The sequence below is a fragment of the Podarcis muralis genome, chromosome Z (genome assembly GCF_964188315.1).
Source record: "Podarcis muralis chromosome Z, rPodMur119.hap1.1, whole genome shotgun sequence".
In the NCBI taxonomy this organism is placed as follows: domain Eukaryota; kingdom Metazoa; phylum Chordata; class Lepidosauria; order Squamata; family Lacertidae; genus Podarcis; species Podarcis muralis.
Genome location: NC_135673.1, coordinates 49,981,178 through 50,008,113, shown reverse-complemented (window position 1 = coordinate 50,008,113; position 26,936 = coordinate 49,981,178). Strand labels below are relative to the sequence as shown.

At 45.9% G+C, this 26,936-nt stretch overlaps 2 protein-coding genes across 7 annotated transcripts in view; one reads left to right on the top strand and one right to left on the bottom strand.

The window, feature by feature from the left end:
* Window positions 1–4,894: 4,894 nt before the first annotated feature.
* On the top strand, window positions 4,895–17,277 carry MOSPD1 (motile sperm domain containing 1). Of its 3 annotated transcripts, none has more exons than XM_077922307.1 (6): window positions 4,895–5,032; window positions 7,386–7,657; window positions 7,991–8,066; window positions 10,601–10,818; window positions 15,821–15,982; window positions 16,812–17,277. In XM_077922307.1, exons 2-6 carry the CDS (start codon window positions 7,504–7,506, stop codon window positions 16,841–16,843), a joined length of 642 nt encoding a protein of 213 aa, XP_077778433.1. In that variant the 5' UTR covers window positions 4,895–5,032; window positions 7,386–7,503; the 3' UTR covers window positions 16,844–17,277. The 3 variants fall into 3 exon arrangements, with proteins under 3 accessions (XP_077778433.1, XP_077778435.1, XP_077778434.1); XM_077922309.1 differs by having other exon boundaries at window positions 15,795–15,982; XM_077922308.1 differs by lacking the exon at window positions 4,895–5,032 and adding an exon at window positions 5,408–5,953.
* PABIR2 (PABIR family member 2) overlaps window positions 12,353–26,936 on the bottom strand; it is a 38,322-nt gene continuing 23,738 nt past the window's right edge. The window contains exons 8-11 of one of the 4 annotated variants that reach the window (XR_013391291.1): window positions 24,161–24,225; window positions 23,208–23,304; window positions 20,661–21,236; window positions 12,353–12,670 (exon numbers count right to left, since the gene is read on the bottom strand). Coding sequence is in view for 3 of the 4 variants with exons in the window: in XM_028715755.2 (XP_028571588.1) it covers window positions 21,077–21,236; window positions 23,208–23,304; window positions 24,161–24,225 (322 nt within the window). In the remaining variant the exon portion in view is untranslated. Of the gene's footprint in view, window positions 12,671–19,475; window positions 21,237–23,207; window positions 23,305–24,160; window positions 24,226–26,936 lie in introns of those variants that run through there. The other 3 variants (XM_077922306.1, XM_028715756.2, XM_028715755.2) reach the window with 3 other exon arrangements.

Below are 26,936 nucleotides of genomic sequence, written 5' to 3'. Positions count from 1 at the left end.
TCTTTTCTGAATCTGATGTCTTTGTGTCAAGTTCGTTTTCATCCGAATGGTAATTAATTTTTTGCTTTCTTTTTATTTTTTAAACTTTCTTGTATTTTTTTTGCAGTTCTCTTTCTCTACACGTGGAGTAATTTTTTATTTAATAATATGGAGGAAAAAACTAAATGAAGGAAAGCAAACAAACTTAGCAGATAATAACAGTAATTATATGGAAATGTGATAATAATATTAAAATGAGTAAAATGCTTAACATGCTAAGATTTTATTATTTGCAGCTAATAACTCAAGGAGAATTTCTTGGGGAGGGGGCTTTTGCCCCTTCTTTTCTAACTCTTGTCTTTTAAGTCTCCAAAACCCTGCCCCTTACAGGATATCACTTCTACAGATGTGCTACTACAGATCCAATGAAAAGCTTCGCCACCACAAGACTATTACCTGCAGCAGCAACAACAGACGCCAAAGTTCTCAAAGTGGCCACAGCAATTTCTTTCAACGGGGAAGTGGGGCTGACAAAGGGGGGAGGAGTTGAATTGCAAGGACATTTTCTCACTTTTGGAACTCAAGCCTCTGTGCTCCAGGATTCAAAAGATACATACGTAAAAGATCACAATTGTGTCAAGATATGCAACTGATATTTAATTAGTTTGTTTTGTATTATGTGTTATTATGTAGGAATGTTGAAATGTGTCTGACAGTGTGATTTCCACAAAGGGGGGGGGGCTATTTTTGGGCCTATTTTTCTGTATAATTGTTTTTATGTTTAATGTCTTATTCCTTACAACCCAGTGGAGGATTCTCAAACATTTTATGCCTTTTAAGAGACCAGGCTATTATGTAGTCCAATGTTTAGAATTAGATAAATTTATAACCATATTTCGTTGTTCTACCTGGCACTATGCCAACCTTCCCTACCCATTTGAAAAAATGTGCTAAATCTCGCTTTACTAATGAGAAGCTTCTAAGATACATGAAGGTGGATATGCTTTGGTTTAGTAGGAATAATCTCTTATAGAGTTAAATTGACTTATTTGGACAAGTGCCCTTTAAGAATGGGTTTAACAGATTGGTTTGAAAAGTTGAGAACCATGGGGCAAGATAAATTCAAATTGGACTCAGTTTGAATTGGGCAAGTGTATCCAGGCTGCAATTAGCTTTTGGTCCTTTAAGTGCAAGTGAGCAACGTCCCATGAGTGCAAGACCACAGCCTATAATAAAAAAAAAAATCCCATAGACTGGCCAAGGCGAAGACATTTCCCTCAGGACGTGCCCAAACCTGTGCCAGCTGTGGTGAGTGCCAGACAACATGGTTAATATGAAAGCCCTAAGTGGATTCACCAGGGATTGCCACTGCTGTGACACCATGCTGGTGTGAGACCATAGAAGAGCTACCTTGACACCTGAGAACACAAAAATGGCGGGGGACAAAGCAAACTGCATTTTTCAGTCATTAGTGGACCTTCCTGCTAAATGTAAAGCATACGCCACTATTGAGAAAATATCTCTTCCAAGGTACTAGAATGCCACAAGTAACTGAGCAACAAAATATTAATTTTACATGATATCCTATGTCTAACTATGTGCACTGCTACACCATTATATTTCTATGCAAATATCCTTAAGAAGCATGACATCCAAGTCCCTTTCACGTTCACATGGACACATGGAGAATAGCAGGTTAATATTTACCACCTTAAATTGTGCGGAGAAAAGGATTGCAAAGTAGCCACCTTTGCAATCTTATCTCCGAAGGGGGGAACTGTAGCAGGAACCCCCCCACCCCAATCATTCTGTTTGTACAAACTTAACACACACACACACACTCACACACTACATACGCCACATTTCTGTTATAAATTCATAGAAAATCAACCATACATCGGATTTGCACTGTTCCATTTTTATTTTACTCCATATGACAAGAACTAACAAAGGGGGGTGACTTATTCCTGGTCAGCCATAATCCCTCCACCATCTCAGCACATCTCAGCACATCTGCAGGAGCCCTGCCCAGATGATCCCAGACAGAAGACAATCAAGATCACAAAGAACTTGCATATGGGAGTGGATTCAACACGGACTGAAACAAAGGACAATGATCAGATCTTCCCTCAGGGGGCAGGAAACTGCAAACTCCCCTTTGTCTCCTGGAAGTGACTCATGGGGAGGGGGGAAAGGAGGAACCAGCCAGGTGACAAGATACTCAGGTTACCACCAACTCCTCCCTCAACCCCTCCTTTCTGTAATATATGCATGATGTTTCTGGGGGTGGGCTTGACCTAGAGGAGGGGAATTTCAAAAGTTTTTATAAGACCTTGCACACTATTTTTCTGGGTCTTTCCTCTCTCCTGCAAGTGAGGGGAACACCCTGATGCATCAGTTCAATAAAGGCCAAGCCTACAGGCTGCTGTTTTGCTCCAAGTTATCCTGGTTGGTGTCTTTGTTTTTGTCCAAGAGAGCCCTCGGATTTTTCCTGTAACAGGGGAGACTCTGATTTAAGAAAATGGGGGGAGATGGCCCCCATGTATAAGACGCCTCCAATTTTGGACATTATTTTTTAGGGGGGAAACCTAGTCTTATACACGGAAAAAAACGTACTCAAAGTGGCTCAAAACATGGCAAGAATCAAAACCCTCTGCAGCCATGGCCCAACTTGGCCCTTCAGTGAATGAATTTATTATTACAGTCACAGACCAGTTCTGGTTCACTTACAATCTCAGGAAAATCATAAGAACACAAGAGGGATACATTGAATGGCAACTGGGTCTAACAGGGACAATACGGATATAGCAGTAGTTAAAAACATATAAGTTAAATCTTAGCTTGGAAGAAGCGGACAATTTGGATCCCTTCCAGTTGTGATCCAGGCCTCACCATGGGACTGAAACTGCCTTGGTCGCGCTGGTCAATGATCTCCGGCGGGCTAGGGACAAGGGTGAGAGCTGTTTCCTAGTTCTGCTGGATCTCTCAGCGGCTTTTGACACCATCGACCATAACATCCTTCTGGACCGTCTAGAGGGGCTGGGAGCTGGGGGCACTGTCATACAGTGGTTCCGCTCCTTCCTCCTGGGCCGTGTTCAGAAAGTGGTGTTGGGGGATGAGTGTTCAGACCCCTGGGCTCTCACTTGTGGGGTGCCTCAGGGTTCTGTCCTCTCCCCCAAGTTTTTTAATATCTATATGAAGCCGCTGGGATAGATCATCAGGGGGTTTGGGTTGGGTGTTCATCAGTATGCAGATGACACCCAGCTCTACCTCTCTTTTAAATCAGAACCCGTGAAGGTGGTGAAGGTCCTGTGCGAGTGTCTGGAGGCAGTTGGATGGCGGCTAACAGATTGAGGTTGAATCCTGACAAGACAGAAGTACTGTTTTGGGGGGACAGGGGGCAGGTGGGTGTGGGGGACTCCCTGGTCCTGAATGGGGTAAGTGTGCCCCTGAAGGACCAGATGCGCAGCCAGGGAGTCATTATGGACTCACAGTTGTCTATGGAAGCGCAGGTCCATTCTGTGTCCAGGGCAGCTCCATCTGGTACACAGGATGAGACCTCCCTGCCCATAGACTGTCTCACCAGAGTGGTGCATCCTCTAGTTATCTCCCGCTTGGACTACTGGAATGCGCTCTATGTGGGGCTGCCTTTGAAGGGGACTTGGAAACTACAACTAATCCAGAATGCGGCAGCCAGACTGGTGACTGGGAGTGGCTGCCGAGACCACATAACACCGGTCTTGAAAGACCTACATTGGCTCCCAGTACGTTTCCAAGCACAATTCAAAGTGTTGCTGCCTAACCTGAAAGCCCTAAACGGCCCCATCCTGTATACCTGAAGGAGCATCTCCACCCCCATCGTTCAGCTCAGACACTGAGGTCCAGCTCCTAGGGCCTTCTGGCGGTTCCCTCTGTGAGAAGTGAGGTTACAGGGAACCAGGCACAGGGCCTTCTCGGTGGTGGAGCCCCCACTGTGGAACACCCTCCCATCAGATGTCAAAGAAAGAACCAACTCTCTGGCTTTTAGAAGACATCTGAAGGCAGCCCTGTTTAGAGAAGCTTTTAATGTTTGACACACTATTGTATTTTAATATTTTGCTGGAAGCCGCCCATGGTGGCTGGGGAAAGCTAGCCAGATGGGTGGGGTAGAAGAAATAATAATAATAATAATAATAATAATAATAATAATAATTCACTAAAATTAACCTAAAATTGTCATTTAAGAGCTTAATCATTTTGGTAGCACAGCTTGTTCCCTATATTTTATGGCAGTCGCACGGAATTTGGCCACCCTGAGCGTGATCTCTGGATCCTTGTTCTCTACCAGGAGTTTTAGACATTGAAGTTCGGACCCATTTGGAGATTTTTGTATAGCAGGGGTGATAAATGCCGAGCGTATATCCCCGTAGAAACGGCAGCGTAACAAGACATGAGAGACAGTTTCTACCTCCATCAAGCCGCAGGGGCAGACTCCTTCTGTGTATTATGAATTACCCGCGAATCTGCCCTGCAATAAGGCAGATGGCAGCACATTGAACCTGGCGAGGCCCTCCAGCTGTTTTCGGACTACAACTCCCATCATCCCTAGCTCACAGCCATCGGGGTGATGGGCATTGTAGTTTACAAACGGCAACACCAGCAATTCGTTCCGATAACGGATTAGGCCACCCTAATGGTGGCAGCCCTGAGGGAAGCGGGTCCTCCAGCTGTTCGGGGACTACAATGCCCATCGTCCCTGATCACTGGTCCCGTGAGCAGCAAGCGACGAGGGGCGGGCCCGAGGAGCCCTCCTCTCTGCGCACGCGTAGGAGAAGCTCCCACCCCCCCCCCCGCCTCCCACGGACGTCGAGAAAAAGCGCCGCCTCTCGCGCTTCTGTCGCCCTTTTCCCGCTTTCCACTTCACGTTCCCGGCAGCCCTAGCGCCTGCTGACGCGGAGGGGCGGGGAAATGGGCGGGCCTGTCCGCTGAGGCGAGGGGGAGAGGCGAAGAGGCGGCGCTTCCTCGGCGGCGGCTGGTGACCGAAAGAACCCGGAGGCGGAGGCGGGTCCGAGGGGTGAGTGAGGGCAGGGAGCGAGGGTCCGTCGTCGCCCAAGAGGGTCCTCGGGGATCTCATTCCCGGCGAGAGGCCTGTTTGGGGACTACAACTCCCATCATCTATCACCGCTGGCTACTGGTAGCTGGGGATGATGGGAGTTGTAGTCCCCAAACAGCTGCGAGGCGACCCGAGCTCGAAACAAAAGCGGGCCTCTTCGGGCTTGAGGGGAAGGGGCTGCGCTGCGCTCCTCTGCGGCTCCGGTGGGGCGGCGGCCCGCCTCAGCCTGAGCGCTCGCGCGCCCCCCGCCCCTCGGCGGGGAGGGGGCGATCGGGGGTCTCTGGCCTGGGTGGGGGCTTCCTGGGGGAAATGGCTCTCGAAAAAGTAGATGACCATCGCTGAGGGCGAGGAGGGCCTGGCTGTTTTGAGGGGGGGTCGTCGTCGTGCCTTTGGCAGAGTTGCGTCAGAGATGACCGCCGTAGCTGTTTGGGGACTACAGTGCCCGTCATCCCTGGCCACTGGTGCTAGGGATGATGGGATTTGGAATCCAAAAAACAGCTGGAGGGCCAAGTTGGGCCATACCTGGGCCAGAAAGGGATGAAGTCTGTTGCAAGAGAGAACAGCAGCGGTGTCCTTGTTCTACTGTCCTGGACTACAATTTCCATCATCCCTGACCACTGGTCCTGTTGGCTAGGGATGATGGGAGTTGTAGTCCCCTAAAGAGTTGTAGGGCCAAATTTAAGGCATGGCCCAACTCGGCCCTCCAGCTGTTTGGGGACTGCAACTCCCATTATCCTTGGCCACTGGCTAAGTTTGGCCATGCCTGCTGGCAGTGCAAGGGGTCTGGTAGCTCTGTTAAAAAGAATGCCAGGGTTGACCGCTTAGGGGGCTTCAGCAGCAGCAGGGGCCGTATCCTCAGAGAGAGCACGTATGGATCCGAAGGTTGGACTCTGCTTGTGTCCCCGTCCCCCCCCCCCGGCTCATTTTTTGTCTGCTGTTCCGGCCAATCGGGACAAGATACCCTTGCCGCTGTAAACACTAATGTGGCTTGTCAGCGTTTTGTCAAGGGTGCAAGCTAGATTGGAGAGGGCCAGAATCATGTCTCCTCTACAATATTCCGTTCGGTTTGTCTCCCATTCATTTCTTTGGATTTCTCTCCGCTGCTTGGTGTGCCTGAAACACATCTGGAGGAACGTGCTTCGTTAAGCTCCTTGGCCAGGCTTCCTCAACCTCGGCCCTCCAGATGTTTTGAGACTACAATTCCCATCCCACTAATTCTTGTTTTGATTGCATTCTAATTGACGCTGTCGTCTGGGCTAGTTCAAGTTTTGCCAGTTTTGAATTGTGTGAGTCTCTCGGGAGTTGGCCACCCCTGCTTTTTCCAATAACAATGACGTGATTCGCAAATGTGGCAGGCTTGCAATTTTCAGGATTAATTGGCACGGGTGTTGTGAATAGCTGCTGTGGGATCTCATAGATGCATAAAAGCTTTTGGCCTACAATTCCCATGACCCCTAGCTAATGGGACCAGTGGTCAGGGATGGTGGGAATTGTAGTCCCAAAACAGCTGAAGGGCGCAGTTTGGCCACCACTGCTCTAGCTCAGGCATGGTCCAAGTTGGCCCTCCAGCTGTTTGAGCTGGGCGTCCATCAATATGTGGATGATACCCAGCTCTACCTCTCTTTTAAATCAGAACTAGTGAAGCTCCTGTGTGAGTGCCTGGAGGCGGTTGGAGGATGTAGGGCAGCTAACGGATTTTGGTTGAATCCTGAAAAGACAGAAGTACTGTTCTTGGGGGACAGGGGTCGGGTCGGTGTGGGGGACTCCCTGGTCCTGAATGGCGCAACTGTGCCCCTGAAGGACCAGCTGCGTAGCCTGGGGGTCATTTTGGACCCATGGAGGTGCAGGTCCGTTCTGTGTCCAGGGCAGCTTCATCTGGTATGTGGGATGAGACCCTCCCTGCCCAGAGCGGAACATGCTCTGGTTATCTCCCACTTGGACTATTGCCATGCGCTCTACGTGGGGCTGCCTTTGAAGATGACCCGGAAACTACAACTAATCCAGAATGCGGCAGCCAGACTGGAGACTGGGACTGCAGAGACTGCATAACCCTGAAAGACCTGCATAGATTAGATAGATGATAGATAGATAGATAGATGAGACCCTACCTGCCAGAGTGGCGGTTCCCTTGCTGCGAGAAGTGAGGTTACAGGGAACCAGGCAGAGGGCGTTCCGGTGGTGGCGCCCGCCCTGTGGAACGCCCTCCCATCAGATGTCAAAGAAATAAACAACTATCTGACTTTTAAAAGGCATCTGAAGGCAGCCCTGTTTCAGGAAGTTTCTTAATGTTTGATGCTGTCTTGTGTTTTTATAGGTTTGCCTATAGGTTTGCCATAATGCTTTCGGATTCCTAAATTGCTGTGACGAGACGTGTGGGGAGACAAGGCCGTCGGGCGAGCAGAAGGCGCAGTGGCGAGGACGACTCGGGGCCAATGCAGCAGCAAAAACGGCAGCCAGAGTTAGTGGAAGGAAACCTTCCTGTCTTCCTATTCCCCACGGAGCTTATATTTTATGCGGACGACCAGTCGACCCATAAACAGGTGTTGACTCTCTATAACCCCTATGAATTTGCCTTAAAATTCAAAGGTGCGTCTCAGGTACAATTCTATTTAAGGGTTTGCTTGGGGAGGAGGGACTTCCTTTTATTTGCTTTCTGACCTGCCTTGTGCCTGAAGGTCCGTGGGTGGGCTACAAGAACTTGGGAGTCCGGATAAGGCATGGCCCAACTTGGCCTTCCAGCTGTTTTGGGACAACAACTCCCATCACCCCTAGCTAACAGAACCAGCGGTCAGGGATGGTGGGAATTATAATCCCAAAACAGCTGGAGGGCTGGAGTTCGGTCGTTCCCGATGTTGAGCTTCGCTTCTGTGCCAGTTTTCCTTGCGACATCGGATGACGGCCCCTTTTCTTTTCTTTCAGTTCTTTGCACAACCCCAAATAAATATGTCGTGGTTGATGCAGCGGGCGCGGTGAAGCCTCAGTGCTGTGTTGACATGTGAGTAAAAAGCTGGTTTTTGGTTTGTTGCTTTGTAATGAATAGCAACCACTAAGCTGCCTTCCAGAGACCATTCGTTAATTTATTAGATGTATAGTCCACCCTCATCAAGACATCTCACGGTGGGGAAATCAAAAAATTAAAAAATTGTCCAGTGGCACCTTAGGGACCAACTCAGTTTGTTCTGGGTCTAAGCTTTACGTGGGCATGTGCCCTTCTTCAGATACACAGAAACCGAAGTCTAGTATGAAAGAGGCCTCCCAGCGTTCTCACAGGCCCATATAAGAGCAGCGCAAACAGTTGGGCCTGACGAGCGTTTACTGTTCCCAACCCTAATCCTGCGGAAAGCCATCTAATTGGATTTGAGTTTGATCCTGACTTGTTTTCAGGAGATAATTTCGTTATTGCTTGATTTTATACCAGTGTTACCTATTTGGTGTTAGCCTCCCTGAGTCCAGGTTTGGACTGAGGGCTGGATACAAATAAAAGTTTATTATTTATTATTATTAACCAGACCCTGATAGATAGTGGGAGGGTGGGGCGGGGTTTTCCCCCAAAGGGTAGTAGAACTCAATGGGTATGGTCAACCTGTGGGCGACTGTGAACGACTGCAATTAGTCCGACAGGACCTGACCCTGTGCTCCGGGGACCAGTGTGGCTGGCATAGCACTGGGTGGACGTGGTCAGCAGGGGACCGATCTACTGTCCCTCGGACCTTGTCGGGGGCCGGACTAGATGGGGGGGTGGATGAATGAATTCCTATTCCCCACAAACAACCTAGAGATGCATTTTAAATACCGTATTTTTCGCCCCATAGGACGCACCGGCCCATAGGACGCATAAAGTTTTTTTGGGGGGAAATAAAGGGGGGGAAATTATTTTTCCCCCCCAGGCGCTTGTGGGGCCGGCAGGGGGAGAAGCGCTCTTCTCCCTGCAGCCCGCCTTCAGACCAGGTCCGGGGACAGTGGGGAGACGCACTGCGTCTCCCCACTGTCCCCGGAGCTTGCGGGGCTGGCGGCGGGGTCTCCCCACCGTCAGCCTCCAAACCACTTCGGGTGACAGCGGGATGGCGGCGTTCCGCCTCCCTCTGTCCCCCAACCTTGTGGGGCTGGCGCTGGGGCTCTCCAGGCTTCAGCGAAAGCCTGCATTCGCCCTATAGGACGCACACATTTCCTCTTCATTTTTGGAGGGGAAAAAGTGCGTCCTATAGGGCGAAAAATACGGTAAAAGGGCATATTCTACTCATGTAAAAACACGCTGATTCCTGGACAGTCCGTGGGCCAGATTGAGAAAGCGATTGGGCCAGATCCAGCCCCTTCGCCTTAGTTTGCCTACCCATGGTATAAAGGAATACAATATTGATCTAGGAAAGAAAGTTTTTATAAAACATCACAGAAATAAAATGATACAACACGCTTATGAGAAAGGGAAAAAACATGGAGAAGATGGGTAGTCATCCCATAATTGAAACTGTATGTATCTTTTGTGATCACCGATAGCTTTACAGTGGTACCTTAGTTTACGACAGGCATAGGCAACCTTGGCACTCCAGCTGCTTTGGGACTACAATTCCCATCATCCCTGACCACTCATCCTGTGAGTTAGGCATCATGGGAGTTGTAGTCCCAAAACAGCTGGAGGGCCTAGGTTGCCTATGCCTGGTTTATGACCATCATCCGTTCCAGAGGTCCCTTCGTAAACTGAAACAGGTCGTAACCCAAGGCACACTTTTGCCAATGGGGCCTCCAAAAACGGGTCATTGTCCAAAAAAATGTGTTCACCAACCAAAAAAATTGTTTGTAATAAAAAACCACGGGTTGTAACCTGAAAAAGGTTCGCAAACCGGGACGTGCACGTCTGGGTTTGAATCGATCGTCATTCAAAACTGTCGTAAGCTAGGTTGTTCACAAACCAAGGTACTAATAGAAATGATTATGACAACTTGTGCATATATAAATAATGAGCTGTTTATAAATATTAGAACTAAGTCTATTTAGTTTGGAGATGACAGGCTTCCTCAACCTTGGCCCTCCATATGTTTTTGGCCTACAACTCCCATGATCCCTAGCTAGCAGGACCAGTGGTCAGGGATGATGGGAATTGTAGTCTCAAAACATCTGGAGGGCCGAGGTTGAGGAAGCCTGAGATAAGGTAAATAGGGTGATTTAGAAATGCGGAGATAAAAGTGATTGCATATGGTAGTCAGGGAGGAGAACGGGAGAAAGTCAAAGCTCAATTTGAGCAAAGATATATGTGATGAAGAAATTTTATTTGGTTGTTTGTTATAAAGCAGGCATCCCCAACCTTTGGCCCTCCAGATGTTTTGGACTGCAGTTCCCATCATCCCTGGCCACTGGTCCTGTTAGCTAGGGATCATGTGAGCTGTAGGCCAAAACATCTGGGGAGCCGCAGGTTGGGGATGCCTGTTATAAAATAAAAAAGAAAATTTAATAAACATTATATTAAAACAAAAAAACGAGTAATAACGCGTTAAAAAAGGAAATGTGGCCATTCACGTCCTCCTCCCATTACAGCGTGATCCGTCACAGAGATGTCCGACCTTGCCACTATGGCGTGATCGACAAGTTTCGGCTCCAGGTCTCCGAGCAGAGCCAGAGGAAAGCGCTGGGGAGGAAAGAGGTCATCGCCACTCTGCTTCCAGCAGCGAAAGACCCGAAGGAAGAGGAGGAGAAGAGGATCACGGCGCATCTGGCAGAGAGCGTCTTTTTCGAGCAGGCTTTGTGCCAGCCAGGTAGTTGGATGTTTGGAACACCATAGCTTTTTGGAGCTATAGACCTGCCTCTTTCTCTATTTTTTATTATTATTATTATTATCACTACTACTACTACTACTACTACTACTACAGTGGTACCTTGGGTTACATACGCTTCAGGTTACAGACTCCGCCAACCCAGAAATAGTACCTTGGATTAAGAACTTTGCTTCAGGATGAGAAGAGAAACCGTGCAGCGGCAGCAGGAGGCTCCATTAGCTAAAGTGGTACCTCAGGTTAAGAACAGTTTCAGGTTAAGAATGGACCTCCAGAACGAATTACGTTCTTAACCAGAGGTACCACTGTATTATATACCAGGGGTCAGCAAACTTTCAGCAGGGGGCCAGAGATGCATTTTAAATAAAAGGGCACATTCTACTCATGTAAAAACACGCTGGTTCCCGGACCACCAGAAGGCAATTGGGCCAGATCCGGCCCCTGGGCTGTAGTTTGCCTACCCATGGCAGGGGCTGGCAAGTTTTTTTCATGGCGGGCTGGTCCACTGTCCCTAAGACCTTGTGGGGGGCTGGACTAGATTTTTTGAGGGGGGGGGGAGAACGAATTCCTATGCCCCACAAATAATCCAGAGGTGCATTTTAAATAAAAGGGCACATTCTACTCATGTCAAAACATGCCGATTCCTAGTCCCAGTCCACCGGATTGAGGAGGCCACTGGTCTGGATCTGGCCCCCGGGCCTTAGGCTGCCTACCCTTGTTATATGCATTTGTGAATGTTTACTCAAACCCTGCCAAAGAGTCCAACTCTCCTTGTTGTCTCTTCATATATATCATAAATGGTTCCCATTCTCTTTTAAAGTCTTTGTTGTCCCCCTCATGTAATTTATCTGTTCATTTTGCTAATTCTGCATATTCCATGACTTTCTCTTGCCGTTGTTCTTTCTTGGCTTTCTTCCGTCTTCCGAGCTGGGGCTAATAGAATCCTTGCTGCTGCTGTTTCACGCATAATTTCCAGTTGTCCTTTCTTATTTATTTAAGCATATTTACAAGCAGACAATTTGGAGGCATTTCCCCATATCTGCCGTATTAAGCAGCTGGTCCCTTACCTCCCTTGTCCTGACCTCGCCACAGTGACCCATGCAACGGTCACCTCCAGGCTTGATTATTGTAACTCGCTCTACGCAGGGTCGCCCTCAAAGCTCACCCAGAAACCCCAGCGGGTAGAGAACGCCTCGGCGAGGTTCCTCGCAGGGTCCCCGCTGCGGGACCACATCCACCCAGTGCTGTGCCAGCCGCACTGGCTCCCAGTGGAGCACAGGGTCAGGTTTCAGGGGCTGGTTTTCACCTTTAAAGTAGGCTTCCTCCACCTCAGCCCTCCAGATGTTTTTGGCCTACAACTCTCATCACCCCTAGCTATCAGGACCAGTGGTCAGGGATGATGGGATTGTAGTCTCAAAACATTTGGAAGGGCCAAGGCTGAGGAAGCCTGCACTTAACCCCAAAAACCAAAAAGAGTAAAGGGAAAGGGTCAGAAAGAAAGAAAGGACTACACCCATTTGACTTTTTAATGTTTTATTTGAGAATATTTACAAACAAACAAACAGGTACACACACTTCACCCCCCAAAACCAAAGACTGTAAAGGAAAAAGGTGAGAAAGAAAGAAAAGATGGAGGAGCACACCCATTTGACTCCCCTCCACCAGCACTTGTCACCTTGAGAGTCCTTTTTAAGTTCTCATTCCCATTACGTATTATTTATCACTGCAATTACTTCTTTGATAGTATGATTACGGTGTAACATCAGGTCACCTTACAAGCTTTACCTTCCTCTGCTTGTCAATATGAAGAGGATGCCAGCAAGGTTGGACCTTTCTGTAAGGAAAAAAAGGATTTTATGATTCGGGAAAAAAGGAAACTTTCCTCTGCTTGTCAATATGAAGAGGATGAACTTTTCTGTAATGTGTGTGTGTGTGTGTGTTTTAAATCAAGTCTTACCTCCTGGCTTCTCCCTGCCCTGCCTAGGTGAGGAAGGGAGCTGGCTGAGCACCATTTTCAGCAATCCCTCTCTGGAGCCAGCCCTTTCGCACCGCTCATCTTTCCCCCGCCGCCCTGCCTACCCATGAGAAGCGGCAGCAGCCCCTGGGAGGGTAAGCGTGGGGGATGGGGAGGAGGACTACTTGCCCACCTCGCCTCTTCTTCCTGCTCCCACCCTCCCTGGTGCTGGTTCTCCGGCCCGCCCCAAAGTCTGAGGGACAGTGGACAAGCCTGCAGCAAAAAAAAAAAAAAAAAAAAAAAAAAAATTGCTGGCCCCTGCACCTAATGGGAAGCTCAAAAGCTGAACCTGAGCATCCCTCTCCCCGCTGGTGGTTTTTGGCAATTGGTATTCAGAGGAACACTGTTTTCCCCCATTGGAGGTCGAACCTAGCCCATGGGTAGGCAAACTAAGGTCCGGGAGCCGAATCCAGCCCAATCGCTTTCTCAATCCAGTCGGCGGACCATCCGGGAATCGTGTTTTGACATGAGTAGAATGTGTCCTTTTATTGAAAAAGCATCTCTGGGTGATTTGTGGGGCATAGGAATTCGTTCACTCCCCCCCCCAACTAGTCCAGCCCCCCACAAGGTCTGAGGGACAGTGGACCGGCCCCCTGCTGAAAAAGGTTGCCCATCTCTGAAGTCCTAGCCATTCTGGCTGGGTGGATTTGACGGGAAGCCCAATGTCAATAAAAGCAAGAATGTTTGGTGAAATGAAATGTTTAGGGATGAAGTGGATCTCATTTGTACTTTTTGTTAGGGTGGCCAAGACTGTGATCTACTCACAAAGTTAAAAACTAGCAGTGATCTACCCCAGTTCAGGTCTGTTTAGCTTTGTTTAGCTTTTTTTAGGGAAGCCAAAGTTCTTGAGCTTCTTTGGGGGGAGCCAGTGATGATGATGATGATGATGATTAATTTATACCCCGCCCATCTGGCTAAGTTTCCCCAGTCTATCAAGTGTTAAAAACAATACAGCATTAAATATTAAAAACTTCCCTAAACAGGGCTGCCTTCAGATGCTTTCAGATTTACCTGTTGGACATGCCTATGTTATACCATTCAAAAAACTGTGGGCAAAAAATATAAATTTTACAGCATGTTATTTAATAAGAGAAAATTACCTGAAAATGCACCATAGGTGGTATTTAAGCACTGGAAAGATTGGCTAAAATGAACAGATCGCTTAGTAATAAGTGTTGGGAGATGCACAAAGCAGATTGGAACCTTCTATCATATGGTAGAACATGTCTATGTTCAGAGATCAGAAAGTTCTGGGACATGATCCATGAATAAATAAAAAAGTTACTAAGAACTTCACAAAGTAAAAGACCAGAAACATATCTTTTGGGAATATTGAACAGTGATATTCCAAAAGAAAAAAACTCATTTTTTCCTGTATGCAACATCAGCGGCAAGAATTCTAGTGGCTAAGTACTGGAAGGGTAACCAGGTACTGACCAAAGAGGAGTGGCTATATAAATTATGTGAATATTTGGAACTGGCCAAATGGACGGATATAATAAGACTAAAGCCAATGAATACAGTCCAGGAGGAATGGAATTGCTTGAATGACTACTTAGAAAGACAAAGTTCAAATGTAAAAATTTGGCTGTGTCTAGAATGACCTGGTGAATGAAAAAGGGGAAATATACATATATACACATCTATATATTCAGATGAAAATAATACTGAAATACAGATAAAATATGAAAGGTGAAAGGAAGTGCTGTGAGAGTGATGGAAGTCTATTATTATTTTGTAAAACAGTGTTTATTGTAATGAAATATGATACTTTATTCTTCTTTTCTGTCTACTTTTCTTTGCATTTTTTCTTTTTCTTTATTTTTTCTGTTTTATTGGATATTATTCTTTATGTATGGTTTTTGTTTTGATGTACAGTGGTGCCTCGCAAGACGAAATTAATTCGTTCCGCAAGTTTATTCTTCTTGCGAGTTTTTCGTCTTGCGAAGCACGGTTTCCCATAGGAATGCATTGAAAATCAATTAATGCGTTCCTAGGGAAACCGCTTGCCAGGCTGGCGGTGCGGAGAAGGGCTTTTCTCCCCACCGCAAGCCTTCAGGACAGGTACGGGAATAGAGGGGAAGGCGCGCAGCGCTTTCCCTCTGTTCCCGGGGCTTGCGTGGGAGGAGGGTTTTTCCTCCCCACCCCCAACATTCAGAACAGCATTCTGAATGTTGGCGGTGGGAAGGAAAACCCTCCTCCCACCTCAAGTCTTCAGGAAAGCCATCCGAAGCCGGGCGGCGGGAGGTGTCCCCGCCCCCCCGCCCGGCATCGGAGCTTCGTTCCGATGGCGGGCGGCGGGAGGAGGTGTCCCCGCCCCCCCGCCCGGCATCGGAGCTTCGTTCCGATGGCGGGCGGCGGGAGAACGCGTTCCCGCCCCCCGCCCGGCATCGGAGCTTTGTTCCGATGGCGGGCGGCGGGAGGAGGTGTCCCCGCCCGGCATCGGAGCTTTGTTCCGATGGCAGGCGGCGGGAGGAGGCGTTCCCGCCCCCCCGCCCGGCATCGGAGCTTCGTTCCGATGGCGGGCGGCGGGAGAACGCGTTCCCGCCCCCCCGCCCGGCATCGGAGCTTCGTTCTGATGGCGGGCGGCGGGAGAACGCGTTCCCGCCCCCCCGCCCGGCATCGGAGCTTCGTTCCGATGGCGGGCGGCGGGAGGAGGTCCGAGGACAGTGGGGAAGACACGCTGCGCTTTCCCGCTGTCCCGGAGATTTCCCTATGGGCTTTCGTCTTGCGAAGCAAGCCCATAGGGAAAATCGTCTTGCGAAGCAACTCGCAAACGGAAAACCCTTTCGTCTAGCGGGTTTTCCGTCTTGCGAGGCGTTCGTCTTGCGGGGTACCACTGTATTTACTTTGCAACATATTAAAGATTTTTTAAAAATGTTTTGTTATTTAAAGGGGCGGGGGGGGGGAGAAAGGAAAGGAAAGAAATTGCCCCTCTCCATAGCGTCAAATGCCTTTTCCTTTTTCCAGAAAACAGAATTGCCTCATCGGGGCCGAGTTTGCTCACCGTGTTCCTCGGAATCGTGTGCATTGCGGCTCTCATGCTTCCCACGCTGGGAGAAGGGGGTTCCCTCGTGCCTCTCTACCTCCACTTAAGTGTGAATCAAAAGTTAGTAGCGGCTTACGTATTAGGTACGCATCTTTTTGTCGTCATTTCGAAATAGGATTTGGGGCTGAGTGTAAAAATGAAAATGTGTAAAGAAACGTAAAAAACAACCCTATAATCGAGTCACTGCGTGAGGGCCATGTCAGCAAATTGCAACCAGGGTGGATCAATGTTTTTTAAAAGCAAGTTTTTAAAAATAGGATTTTTTTATTTAAATCGGATTTTGGAAATAAAATGCTTTTGGAGGAAGAATCTTTCTATAGTTTTCTGTTTAGGTTACATTATAGTCCAAAGCAGGCTTCCTCAACCTCGGCCCTCCAAATGTTTTGATACTACAATTCTTTTTCTCTTTCCAATCAAGTACAGCAGAAAAGCTGTCCAAATGGAAACAGTCAACTTATTAAACCTCACCATCATTTCATCCTTATCTGTCAATGTATTTCTTATAGTAGAACCAAATCAGTCATTTTTGATAGAACTGTAAAAACTACTCTGAAAATTTATGATTCCAAAAAGGAAACCTTCCTCTGCTTGTCAATATTAGGAGGATGCCAGCAAGGCCGAACCTTTCTGTAAGGAAAAAAAAAAAGATTTAAATCAAGTCGTACTGACTAGTGATTTAACTGATTGCAACTGAAAGTAAATTTGAGCTCTCTGACATTTCGGCATTTGTAGAGAGATGAGTTGTGTATGTAAGATGAGTTGTGTATGTAAACCACATTTCACAAATATTCACAAACATGCTCCCAGTGAACAAGCTTTCATGCGCGTGCGCCCCACCTAACAAAACTCTTCGTGTGGGTTATTTCTCAAGTTAAGCTGAAATAACTGGCTTTTTTCTTCTGATTCTTGCAGGTCTCATCACTATGGTCATCCTGAAAACATGAGCGATAACACAATTGGATGTCCATCTTTTTTCTCCTATTTTTTTACTGCCTTTTAAATCCGCATCCTGAACGTGGGCCTCTGACCTCCATTTGGGTGCAAAAATCATCTTGCGATTTGCATCGCTCCCTTTTTTTTTTTTTTTAAAGCAAAGTTTTAACTCCGTTTTCACCAGAAAGACTCACGCGCTCAGAGATGCTTTTTGACTGATGAAATGGTTGAAGGAAAAGGAATCGAAAGAAGCTTTTCTACCTACGTCTACCGTGCAAAAATCTCATTTGTGCTTACTTTTTAAATTGCATGTTTTTAAATTCATGTCAACTTCAGTGTTTGACCGCCATAGGAGCCGGCAGTTCTATCTGCAGTGTTAATTTGCCTGTAAGTATTGCAAATTTAAATACAGATAAAAACGCCTGGATGGCGGAATTGAAAGCCGTTTGCCCGATGGTGGAAGCTGCCGTATTTTTACATTTATTTTTGGAGACTCCAGTTTAGGAAAATGGGGGGGGGGGGTTGCCCAGAGCATGGGTAGGCAAACTAAGGCTCTGCCCAGTCGCCTCAGGATCCAGCCTATGGACAGCCTATGGAATCAGCGTGTTTTGACCTGAGTAGAATGTGTCCTTTTATTGAAAATGCACCTCTGGGTGATTTGTGGGGCATAGGAATTCATTCATCCCCCCCCCAATAGTCCAGCCCCCCACAAGGTCTGAGGGACAGTGGACCAGCTCACGGCTGGAAAAAGTTGACCCCTGATGCCCTTTTTACAAAAGGAGAAAAGAGGACAAGCTTTTGCAACCATACAACTACACCAGATGAATTGTTGACTGCCAAATTGGCAACACAGATTTTTTTATTTTTTAAAACTAATACATTATAGTGGCCGGATCCGGAGGTTTTTGCAACAGGAGGTGCCTGTTCTGCGCATGCGTGTGGCGCAGTAGAGTGCTTCTGTGCATGCGGCAAAACCCGGTAAAATACTTCCAGGTTTGTCGCTTACGTATCCCGAAGTTTATGCAACCAGAGGGTTAGGTAAGCTGACGTACTGCTGTATCTGCACTTCAGGGTTAGGGTTAGGGTCATGCATAGCAGGCGCAGGCGTGGCCCTCCAGCTCTTTTGGGACTACGACGCCCATCATTCCTAGTTAACAGGACCAGTGATCAGGGTTGATGAGAACTGTAACAGCTGGAGGGCCAAGTTGGGCCATGCCTGTAGTAGGGGATAGCTCCTTCCGTTTCCCATGACAACTGCATCTTGTAACTTGGTCTACCAATTGAGAAGAGGGTTTGCCAGTGGAAACCTATTCATTGATTCTATCACTACTGCGTGGGTGCCAGTGGGGAGAGTTACAAAGTGTGGGGAAACACGCTAAAAACATCCTTTAAAAAAGCTCAGCAACTTTGGGGTAAAATTGTAAAAAGAAGCTCTAAAAATTAATAATTTTTTTTAAAAAAAATTTGATTTTTATCCACTCTGATCCATGGACATTATTGTGAAGCCTTTGGCAGTGCTGGACACAGCTGCCCTTAGACTAGAATGACACTTAAATTGGAAACCATCTTTAGAAAGATTTTCTCTCCAGAAGCATTTTATTTTAAAAATCTGATTTAAATCCAAAAAAATCTGATTTTGGGGTTGTTGTTTTTTAAAAATCACTGATTTTTATCCACCCTGTCATGTGGTCATGCAGTGCTTTCAAATGCTCTGAGCTTACCTGGGATTGCCCACATAAGTCTCAAGTGTTCCCATTTTGAAGAACAAGGAACCGAGGCTAAGCAAGAATGATCTATCCCAGGCATAGGCAAACTCCAGCCCTCCAGACGTTTGGGACTACAATTCCCCGTCATCCCTGACCACTGGTCCTGTTAGCTAGGGATGATGGGAGTTGTAGTTCCCAAAGAGCTGGAGGGCTGGAGTTTGCCTATGCCTGATCTATCCAAAGGTATCGAGCCTTTCCTGAATTGAGGTTTGAAAACTTCACTGCTACGGTTCTGAAGTTCCAGTACCAGGTCAAACAGCAGCCAGTAAGTGCACGGATTGACAACTTGTATTTTAAAATTATTATTAATAATAATAAAATAAATATAATTTTTCTAAGCTGTAGAGAACATCCTGTGTAATAGGTCTTGTATTGCTGGGACTATAGGAAACCCTCTTGATATGAGTCAGCCCTTCGTTTAGCTTGGTGTTGTCAACACTGACTGGCAGCTGTTCTCATGGGCTTCACGTGTGTCTTTCCCCCTGGAGATGTCAGGGAAAGCTTAATAATTCTAAAATAAATTATTATAAATTATATTAATAACATTAATATTAAATTAATAATATATTACTAATTTTATAATTATAATTATTATAAAATAAAATTATTATTTTTAAAAAATAATGATGATGATAATAAAAGATCGAATTTGTTGGATTTAAATCAGATTTCTTTATTATTTAGCAGCAGCTGGGAGGCCAGCCAAAACAGCACAGTTTATCTACACAAATACAATTCGCACGCGGATAAAATTGAAATATATATATAAAAAATCGGTCCAGTAGCCCCTTAAAGACCAACTAAGTTTGTTCTGGGTCAAAGTTTTTGTGTGCATGTGGATAAAATAGTCATTTAAAAAAATAAAGATACCCCTGGGTGACATTTTACAATGTGCACATTTATTGGAGGCGAGGAAACTCTCTCTCCCAGGCAAAAACCGGAATACAGGTAACAAGAGGCCCAACTCCGATTCCAAACCAACGCTTTCCAAAGGAAAATTCCAGGAAGGGGAAAGCCAAATGTCCTTTTTTTCGCCCTTTTTTCGAGCCAGACAAGCACAATCACGCTTCAAATTCCGCACTATTTCTTGGAAGGAAGGAAGGAAATTAAAGTTTTCCAAATCCGGAAGACAAGAAACATTTGGAACCGGAATCGCACAAATCCGGCGGACAAAGTTGCCTATCAATACAGACCAGCCAGTGCTCGCAGGACATGGGGAAAGGGCTTCAATCATAAAAAAATACTCTAATAAATCACCAGACTTTTGTTATTATTTTACAGAATTATAAATAATAAATAGTGTGACACAGTAGATTACAAATGGGTTGCATCTTTTTTTCCCTTTTTTGGAAATTAAGCCCAATTGGATCTTGTGAGGAATAAATCAGACTTCCTCAACCTCGGCCCTACAGATGTTTTTGGCCTACAACTCCCATGATCCCTAGCTAGCAGGACCAGTGGTCAGGGAAGATGGGATTTGTAGTCTCAAAACATCTAGAGGGCTGAGGTTGAGGAAGCCTGGAATAGATCATTTCTTGCACCCCAAACCGAATGACATTTCCCATACTTAAGTGTACTTCTCACTTACTGTCTCCTTTGGAGGTCTTTAAGCAGAGGCTTGACAACCATATGTCAGGAGTGCTGATGGTGTTTCCTGCTTGGCAGGGGGTTGGACTCGATGGCCCTTGTGGTCTCTTCCAACTCTATGATTCTATGATTCTCAGTTTCCACCAGCATTAATCTCAAGAAACAGGCAAACTCTGGCCCTCCAGATGTTTTGGCCTACAACACCCATCCTCCCTAGCTAACGGGACCAGTGGTCAGGGTGATGGGAATTGTGGTCCCAAAATAGTGGATGGGGCAAAGTTGGGCCACCACTGCTCTAGATCAGGCGTGGCCCAACTTGGCCCTCCAGCTGTTTGGGGAATACAATACCCATCCTCCCTAGGTAACAGGACCAGTGGTCAGCGATGATGGGAATTGTAGTCCCCAAACAGCTGGAAGGCCGAGTTTGACTAGGCCTGACCTAGAATAAACTCATTTATTTCAGCTCCATTCTTACCTTCGGAACAAGGGATTGCGACGGTGACCGGTTTCCCACCGACATTTTTAATGCGAATATAAATTGGATGCTTTTCCGGGAATTCCAGGAAATGTGGGTGTCATTTCTTTGAAAGGAAAGTCCCGATCCAAGGATATGTTCGCAAAATAATTTGTAGTTAAAAGGAAAACCGAGCAGACGTTAGCAAAAGAATTAAAAGGGAAACCGGCAAGCCAGGCAGCGCCAGGGCCTGACACGTCCATTAAAAGGAGGATTAAAATCGCCTGGAGACGTTGCTGAGGAGGGTTGACGTGGGTGTTTCACACTCTGCACTCCTAATCTGGATGCCCTTGGGGATTTTATGCCGCCGGTTTCTCCATAGGCGGGTATAGCAAAAGGATGGCACAGGCGGACATCCAGGCAGGCGGCAGGGCGAGTCACTTGGGGGAAAGGTCTTCCATCAAGATGAATGGGGAAGCAGGTTCGGATCGCGCAGCAGGCGATTCTGCTGCGGCGCCAGAGGCGGCGCCTTTGGCCAGTGAGTCAATGGAGGGGCTGGCGCCGCTGGAGCAACCGTCGAGGGCATCTGAGGGCAGGCTGTGGAAACGAGGGGAAACCGCAAGCTTCGGTCAGGGCACATAAAATAAAAAATGGGCCAGTAGCATCTTAGAGCAGGCATAGGCAAACTCCTATGTTTGGGACTACAATTCCCATCATCCCTCACCAGTGCTGTGAAGTGGGGATGATGTGGGTTGTAGTCCCAAAACAGCTGGAGGGCCAAGTTGGACCATGCAGCGGTGACCAAACTGGCCCTCCAGCTGGTTTGGGACAATTCCCATCATCCCTGACCACTGGTCCTGTGAGCTGGGGATTATGGGTGTTGTAGTCCCAAAACAGCTGGAGGGCCAAGTTGCCGTATTTTTCGCTCCATAAGACGCACCAGACCATAAGACACACCTAGTTTTTAGAGGAGGAAAACAAGAAAAAAAAATTCTGAACGAAACAGTGGATGTATGAGTTTTGTGGTCCATGCAATGGCCACAGACATGTGATTTGACGGTGAGTTTGGGGTAGCCCATTGCAAAAATCCTGAGAATCCATGTGGATCTGTGCTTTGTAACCACGTTTTTGCACCATTGCGGCCCCACAAAACAGTGGGTGCGTGATTTTTTTGGTGCAGGCTGTAGCCATGGACATGTTAGGTGATCTGACGGTGAATTTGGGGTGGCCCAATACAAAAATCCTGAGGATCCCCCCTCCCAGGCAGCCTCCTTTATCGTGTCCCTTATCTCTTTCCCCGATCGCTTACCAATCAGCTGCTTCCTTTCAACACCCCCTTCCCTCTTTCAAAAAAAGATCTGCTTTTTGACCCTGGGCAATTCAGCTCCAGGGACCACGTATTCGCTCCATAAGGCGCACAGACATTTCCCCTTACTTTTTAGGAGGAAAAAAGTGTCTTATGGAGCAAAAAATACGGTATGTATCTGCACACTTCTTCAGGTCAGTACCCACCCGGGTGGATTGGGTACTATCATTTATTGCTATCAAGTCGGTTGAAATCACAATTCAAATCACTTGTCAGTAAGGCTTGATTTAAAATCCTTTTTATTTACAGAAAGGTTCAGTCATGCTGGCATTCTCTTAATATGGACCATTGTAGGAAGGTTTCCTTTTTGGAATCATCAATTTACAGAGAAGCTTTTACAGTTTACGGGCTGGGGGAGTGTTTGTGGCAGGGTGGATATGATACAAATCAAATAGATATAAATCCCTCATCAGTCAGACTTTATTTCAATCACTCATCAGTAAGGCTTGATTTAAGTCATTTTTTTAAATAGAAAGGTTCAACCTTGCTGCCATCCTCTTAATACTGACAACCAGAGGAAGGTTTCCTTTCTGAAATCATAAATTTTCAGAATAGTTTTTACAGTTATATAAAAAATGAGTGATTTTTTAGCACACATGAAAAACTTTAACCACATCCTTATTTCCTGATGAATAGCCTTTGGACTAGAACAGGCATAGGCAAACTCGGCCCTCCAGTTGTTTTGGGACTACAACTCCCATCATCCCTAGCTAACAGGACTAGTGGTCAAAGGCCAGAATTTGCCTATGCGTGGACTAGAAAGCCACTTAAATAAAAAATCTTTAGAAAGATTTTTCCTTCAAAAGCATTTTGTTTTAAAAATCTGATTTAAATCAAAAAAATCTAATTGAAGAAAAAAAATCTGATTAAATTTTTTCAAGAATACGATTTTTTTATTTTTTTAAAAAATCCTTGATTTTTAGCCACCCTGATCCATGGACATATGTCACTTCAACAGAAAACTATCTTTAGAAAGATTCCCGCCCCCCAAAGCATTTTATTTTAAAATTCCAAATTAAATTTTAAAATCTGATTTAAATTTTTTAAAAATCAAATTTAAAAAAAAACTTTTTAATAAAAAAATCATTGGTTTTTATCCACCCTGGGTAGGAACTATTTTGGAATGCTAGAGCATCAAAAGATACAGCGAACCATTTCTGGGCATTGATGAGTAGTATATGTATTATTAAGATTAATTTTACCATGAGCTGAGGTCAGAAAGGTGTGTCGCGTCAGGAGAAAGCATGTTGGTGGTTCCTTGGAAAAGTCTCTTGGGCTGGCTTTCGGTTTCCATTTCACCTATTGAAATTAAGCAGATTTGTTTCAGATGGTTTATTAGCCAAGAGGTGGAAACTGCCAGAGTTACCAACGATTGAGGAGTGGCAGAATGAAGATGGCGGACTAAGCCAGAGGGGGCCAAACTCAACCCTCCAGCTGCTTGGGGACTGCAACTCCCATCATCCCTGACCACAAGTCCTGAGAGCTAGGGATGATGGGAGTTGTAGTCCAGGCATAGGCAAACTGCCCTCCAGATGTTTTGGGACTACAATTCCCATAATCCCTGACCACTGGGCCTGTTAGCTAGGGACAATGGGAGTTGTAGGCCAAAAACATCTGGAGGGCTGAGTTTGGCCATGCCTGGACTATGCAGAATTGGCCAAGCTGACTGGTAGAATCCGGAACCAAGACAACCAAAAATTTCGAAGAGACTGGAGTAAATTTATTTGGTATATGAACAATTATTCTAAAAATGTACTGCAAAAAATCTGGCCAAAGAGATAAGAGTTGGCTACAAGGATATTAAGGTCAGAAAATGCTAATTTAAAGGGCGACATAAAGATCTGAAAAGAAAAAAACCAGTTGAAGGGATGGAGGGAAGTCACAAGCTTGGCAGAGAAAAGAGCAGGCCTAGGCCAACTTGGCCCTCCAGCTGTCTTGGGACTGACCACTGGTCCTGTGAGCTAGGGATGCAGTCCCAAAACAGCTGGAGGGCCAAGTTGGGCCATGCCTGATCTAGAGCAGGAGAGATGTGCGGCTCGGGCGGGCTGCAGGCCCCACAACAAGGGCCGCCCGGCAATTTGTCACCACACCGTCAGTGGTGACACCCGGGGCGCCCCGCCTCCACTGCCCCCCCTTCCTCCACCTCTGCACTTACCTTTCCTTTTGATGGGACCAAGAGCGCTGGGACGGATGCAGTTGATTGGACTCTGGCTCCTCCTGCTAAAATCAAAGCCGGATTATGGTCTTTCCAGGAACGGGGAAACTTCCGAGGTGACAAGGTGAATGACTTTAAAGCTACTATATTGTGTTTTCAAGATTATAATCAGGGTGGATAAAAATCAATGATTTTTAATTATTTAAATCGGATTTTAAAAATAAAATGCTTTTGAAGGAAAAATCTTTCTAAAGATAGTTTTCTATTTCGGTTACATTATAGCTCAAAGGCTATTCATCAAGGAAACAAGGATTTTTTTTAAAGTGCTAAAATTCAGTCTAAGGCAGGCATGGCCAAATTTGGCCCTCCAGCTCTTTGGGAACTACAACTCCCATCATCCCTAGCTCACAGGACCAGTGGTCAGGGATGATGGGAGTTGTAGTCCCACGGCAGCTGGAGGGCCAAGTGGAGCCACCACTGTTCTAGATCAGGCATGGCCAAACTTTGCCCTCGCTGGTCTAAGGTGTGTTTAAAAAAATTTAATTAACCACATCAGTTAACAAACATGGATACATGTGCTATAATGTTATTCCTTTAGTGAAATAAATGGTTTAAATTGTTATGAAGGAAATGATTATTTTTCTCCTTCCAATAAAGTACTGCAGAAAAGTTGTCCAAATAGAAATAGTTAACTTATTAAACCTCACCGTAATTTCATAATTGTTTCTAATGGTGTAACTAAATCAGTCATTTTTTATATAACTGTAAAAACTCCTCTGAAGATTTATGATTCCAAAAAGGAAACCTTCCTCTGTTTGTCAATATGAAGAGGATGCCAGCAAGGTTAACCCTTTCTGTAAAAAAAGGGATTTTATTATTCCCAAAAGGAAACCTTCCTCTGCTTGTCCATATTTAGAGGTTGCCTGCAAGGTTGAACCTTTCTGTAAAAAAAGAAAGAAAAAAAGTTTTAAATCAAGCCTTCCTGACTAGTGATTCAAATCAAGGAATTTAAATCGTGAGTTGAATCAGTTTGATTTAAATCAAATCCACCCTGATTATAATGCTGTATAGGAAACCCTCCCCCCAATCCTTACAAAGAGTAGCCTTTCACAAGATTTCATCCCGAAAAGAAAACACCATAATATTTTTAACCGCCAGAGGAATTTCACTGAAGATGGACTCTGTGCCCAAGCGGGTTATCAAATGAACCTCTGTTAAATGAGTCTGCTCTTTAATAAGCAAATCTACATGGTGCAGTATTTTCTGGGCAACACTAATAACATCAATATAAAGTTGAAAATAAATGCTATCATCTGCAGAAAATAAAACACAAATAATGACAAGTTATGTAACATCCGAAATGCCAATTTATATCTGCATAGATGAGGAATGCAACACACGTCTTTAAATGATAACTGAGAAATTTCCACAAGAAAGAAATTTATTTAAAAAATAGGCTTTAAGTAACCAGCCTGTGACTTTATAGTTTCAAATTGCGTTGTGCTGCCAGATTTGATATATAGATATATTGGTCCATCACCAACGTAATGAGTTGACATTTTAAACAGTGCTGAAGCAACCTGCATAAAAGGTAAAGGTACCCCTGCCCATACGGGCCAGTCGTGTCCGACTCTAGGGTTGTGTGCCCATCTCACTTAAGAGGCCGGGGGCCAGCGCTGTCCGCAGACACTTCTAGGTCACGTGGCCAGCGTGACAAGCTGCATCTGGCGAGCCAGAGCCGCACACGGAAACGCCGTTTACCTTCCCGCTGGTAAGTGGTCCCTATTTATCTACTTGCACCCGGGGGTGCTTTCGAACTGCTAGGTTGGCAGGCACTGGGACCGAGCAATGGGAGCGCACCCCACCGTGGGGATGCGAACCTGACGATCGGCAAGCCCTAGGCGCTGAGGCTTTTACCCACAGCGCCACCCGCGTCCCCTGCATATTAAATAACAAATAAACAATAAATAAGGAATACGTACCAAGTAATTTTTTAAGGATATCCATACATGTAAATATAATACTTGTAGGACAGAGCTCACTAACCAGTGTAGCTAGCTGATGCTGATAAAACTGATGTATAGAACTGATAATTATTTATTTGACACACCTGTCAATAACCTCAAGAACAGTGTAAGAAAATTGAAAGGTACAGTACATTATTTGGAAATTGTAAATTTCGGGTGACATTCTACTATTAACAATAATTAGCCATGTGCTGCGGCTGAATTTGAGTAGACAAGTAAGGCAACACACAACATGTTTAAATTGTACAACTGATAATCTGGTTTTCGTGTTGGTTTTATGCAAGTGGTTTTTAATGTGAAGCGCCCCGAGAGATATGGGGCGGTGTAGAAATACAAGAAATAATAAATAATAATAACAAACACGACACCAGACACTGTCCACCAGCATACATCTAGATTCAGGTGGGTAGCTGCATTGGTGGGACGCAGTCAAAATAAAAAAATAAAAATAAAATAATGGTTCAGCAGCACCTTAAGAGACCAACTCAGTTTGTTCTGGGTCAAAGCTTTCGTGGGTAGGCCCCCTTCTTCTGATACACGGAAACAGAAGTCCCTGACACTTATATATAGAGGGATGGGTGGGGTATTTCTCCGAAGGGTAGTAGGAGATGGGTGATTTTACGGTTCCCAAAATGGAAACCTTTCTCTGCTTGTCCACATTGAGAGGATGCCAGCAAGGTCGAACCTTTCTGTAAATAAAGGATTTTATTATTTCAACAAGGAAACCTTCTTCTGCTTGTCCATATTGA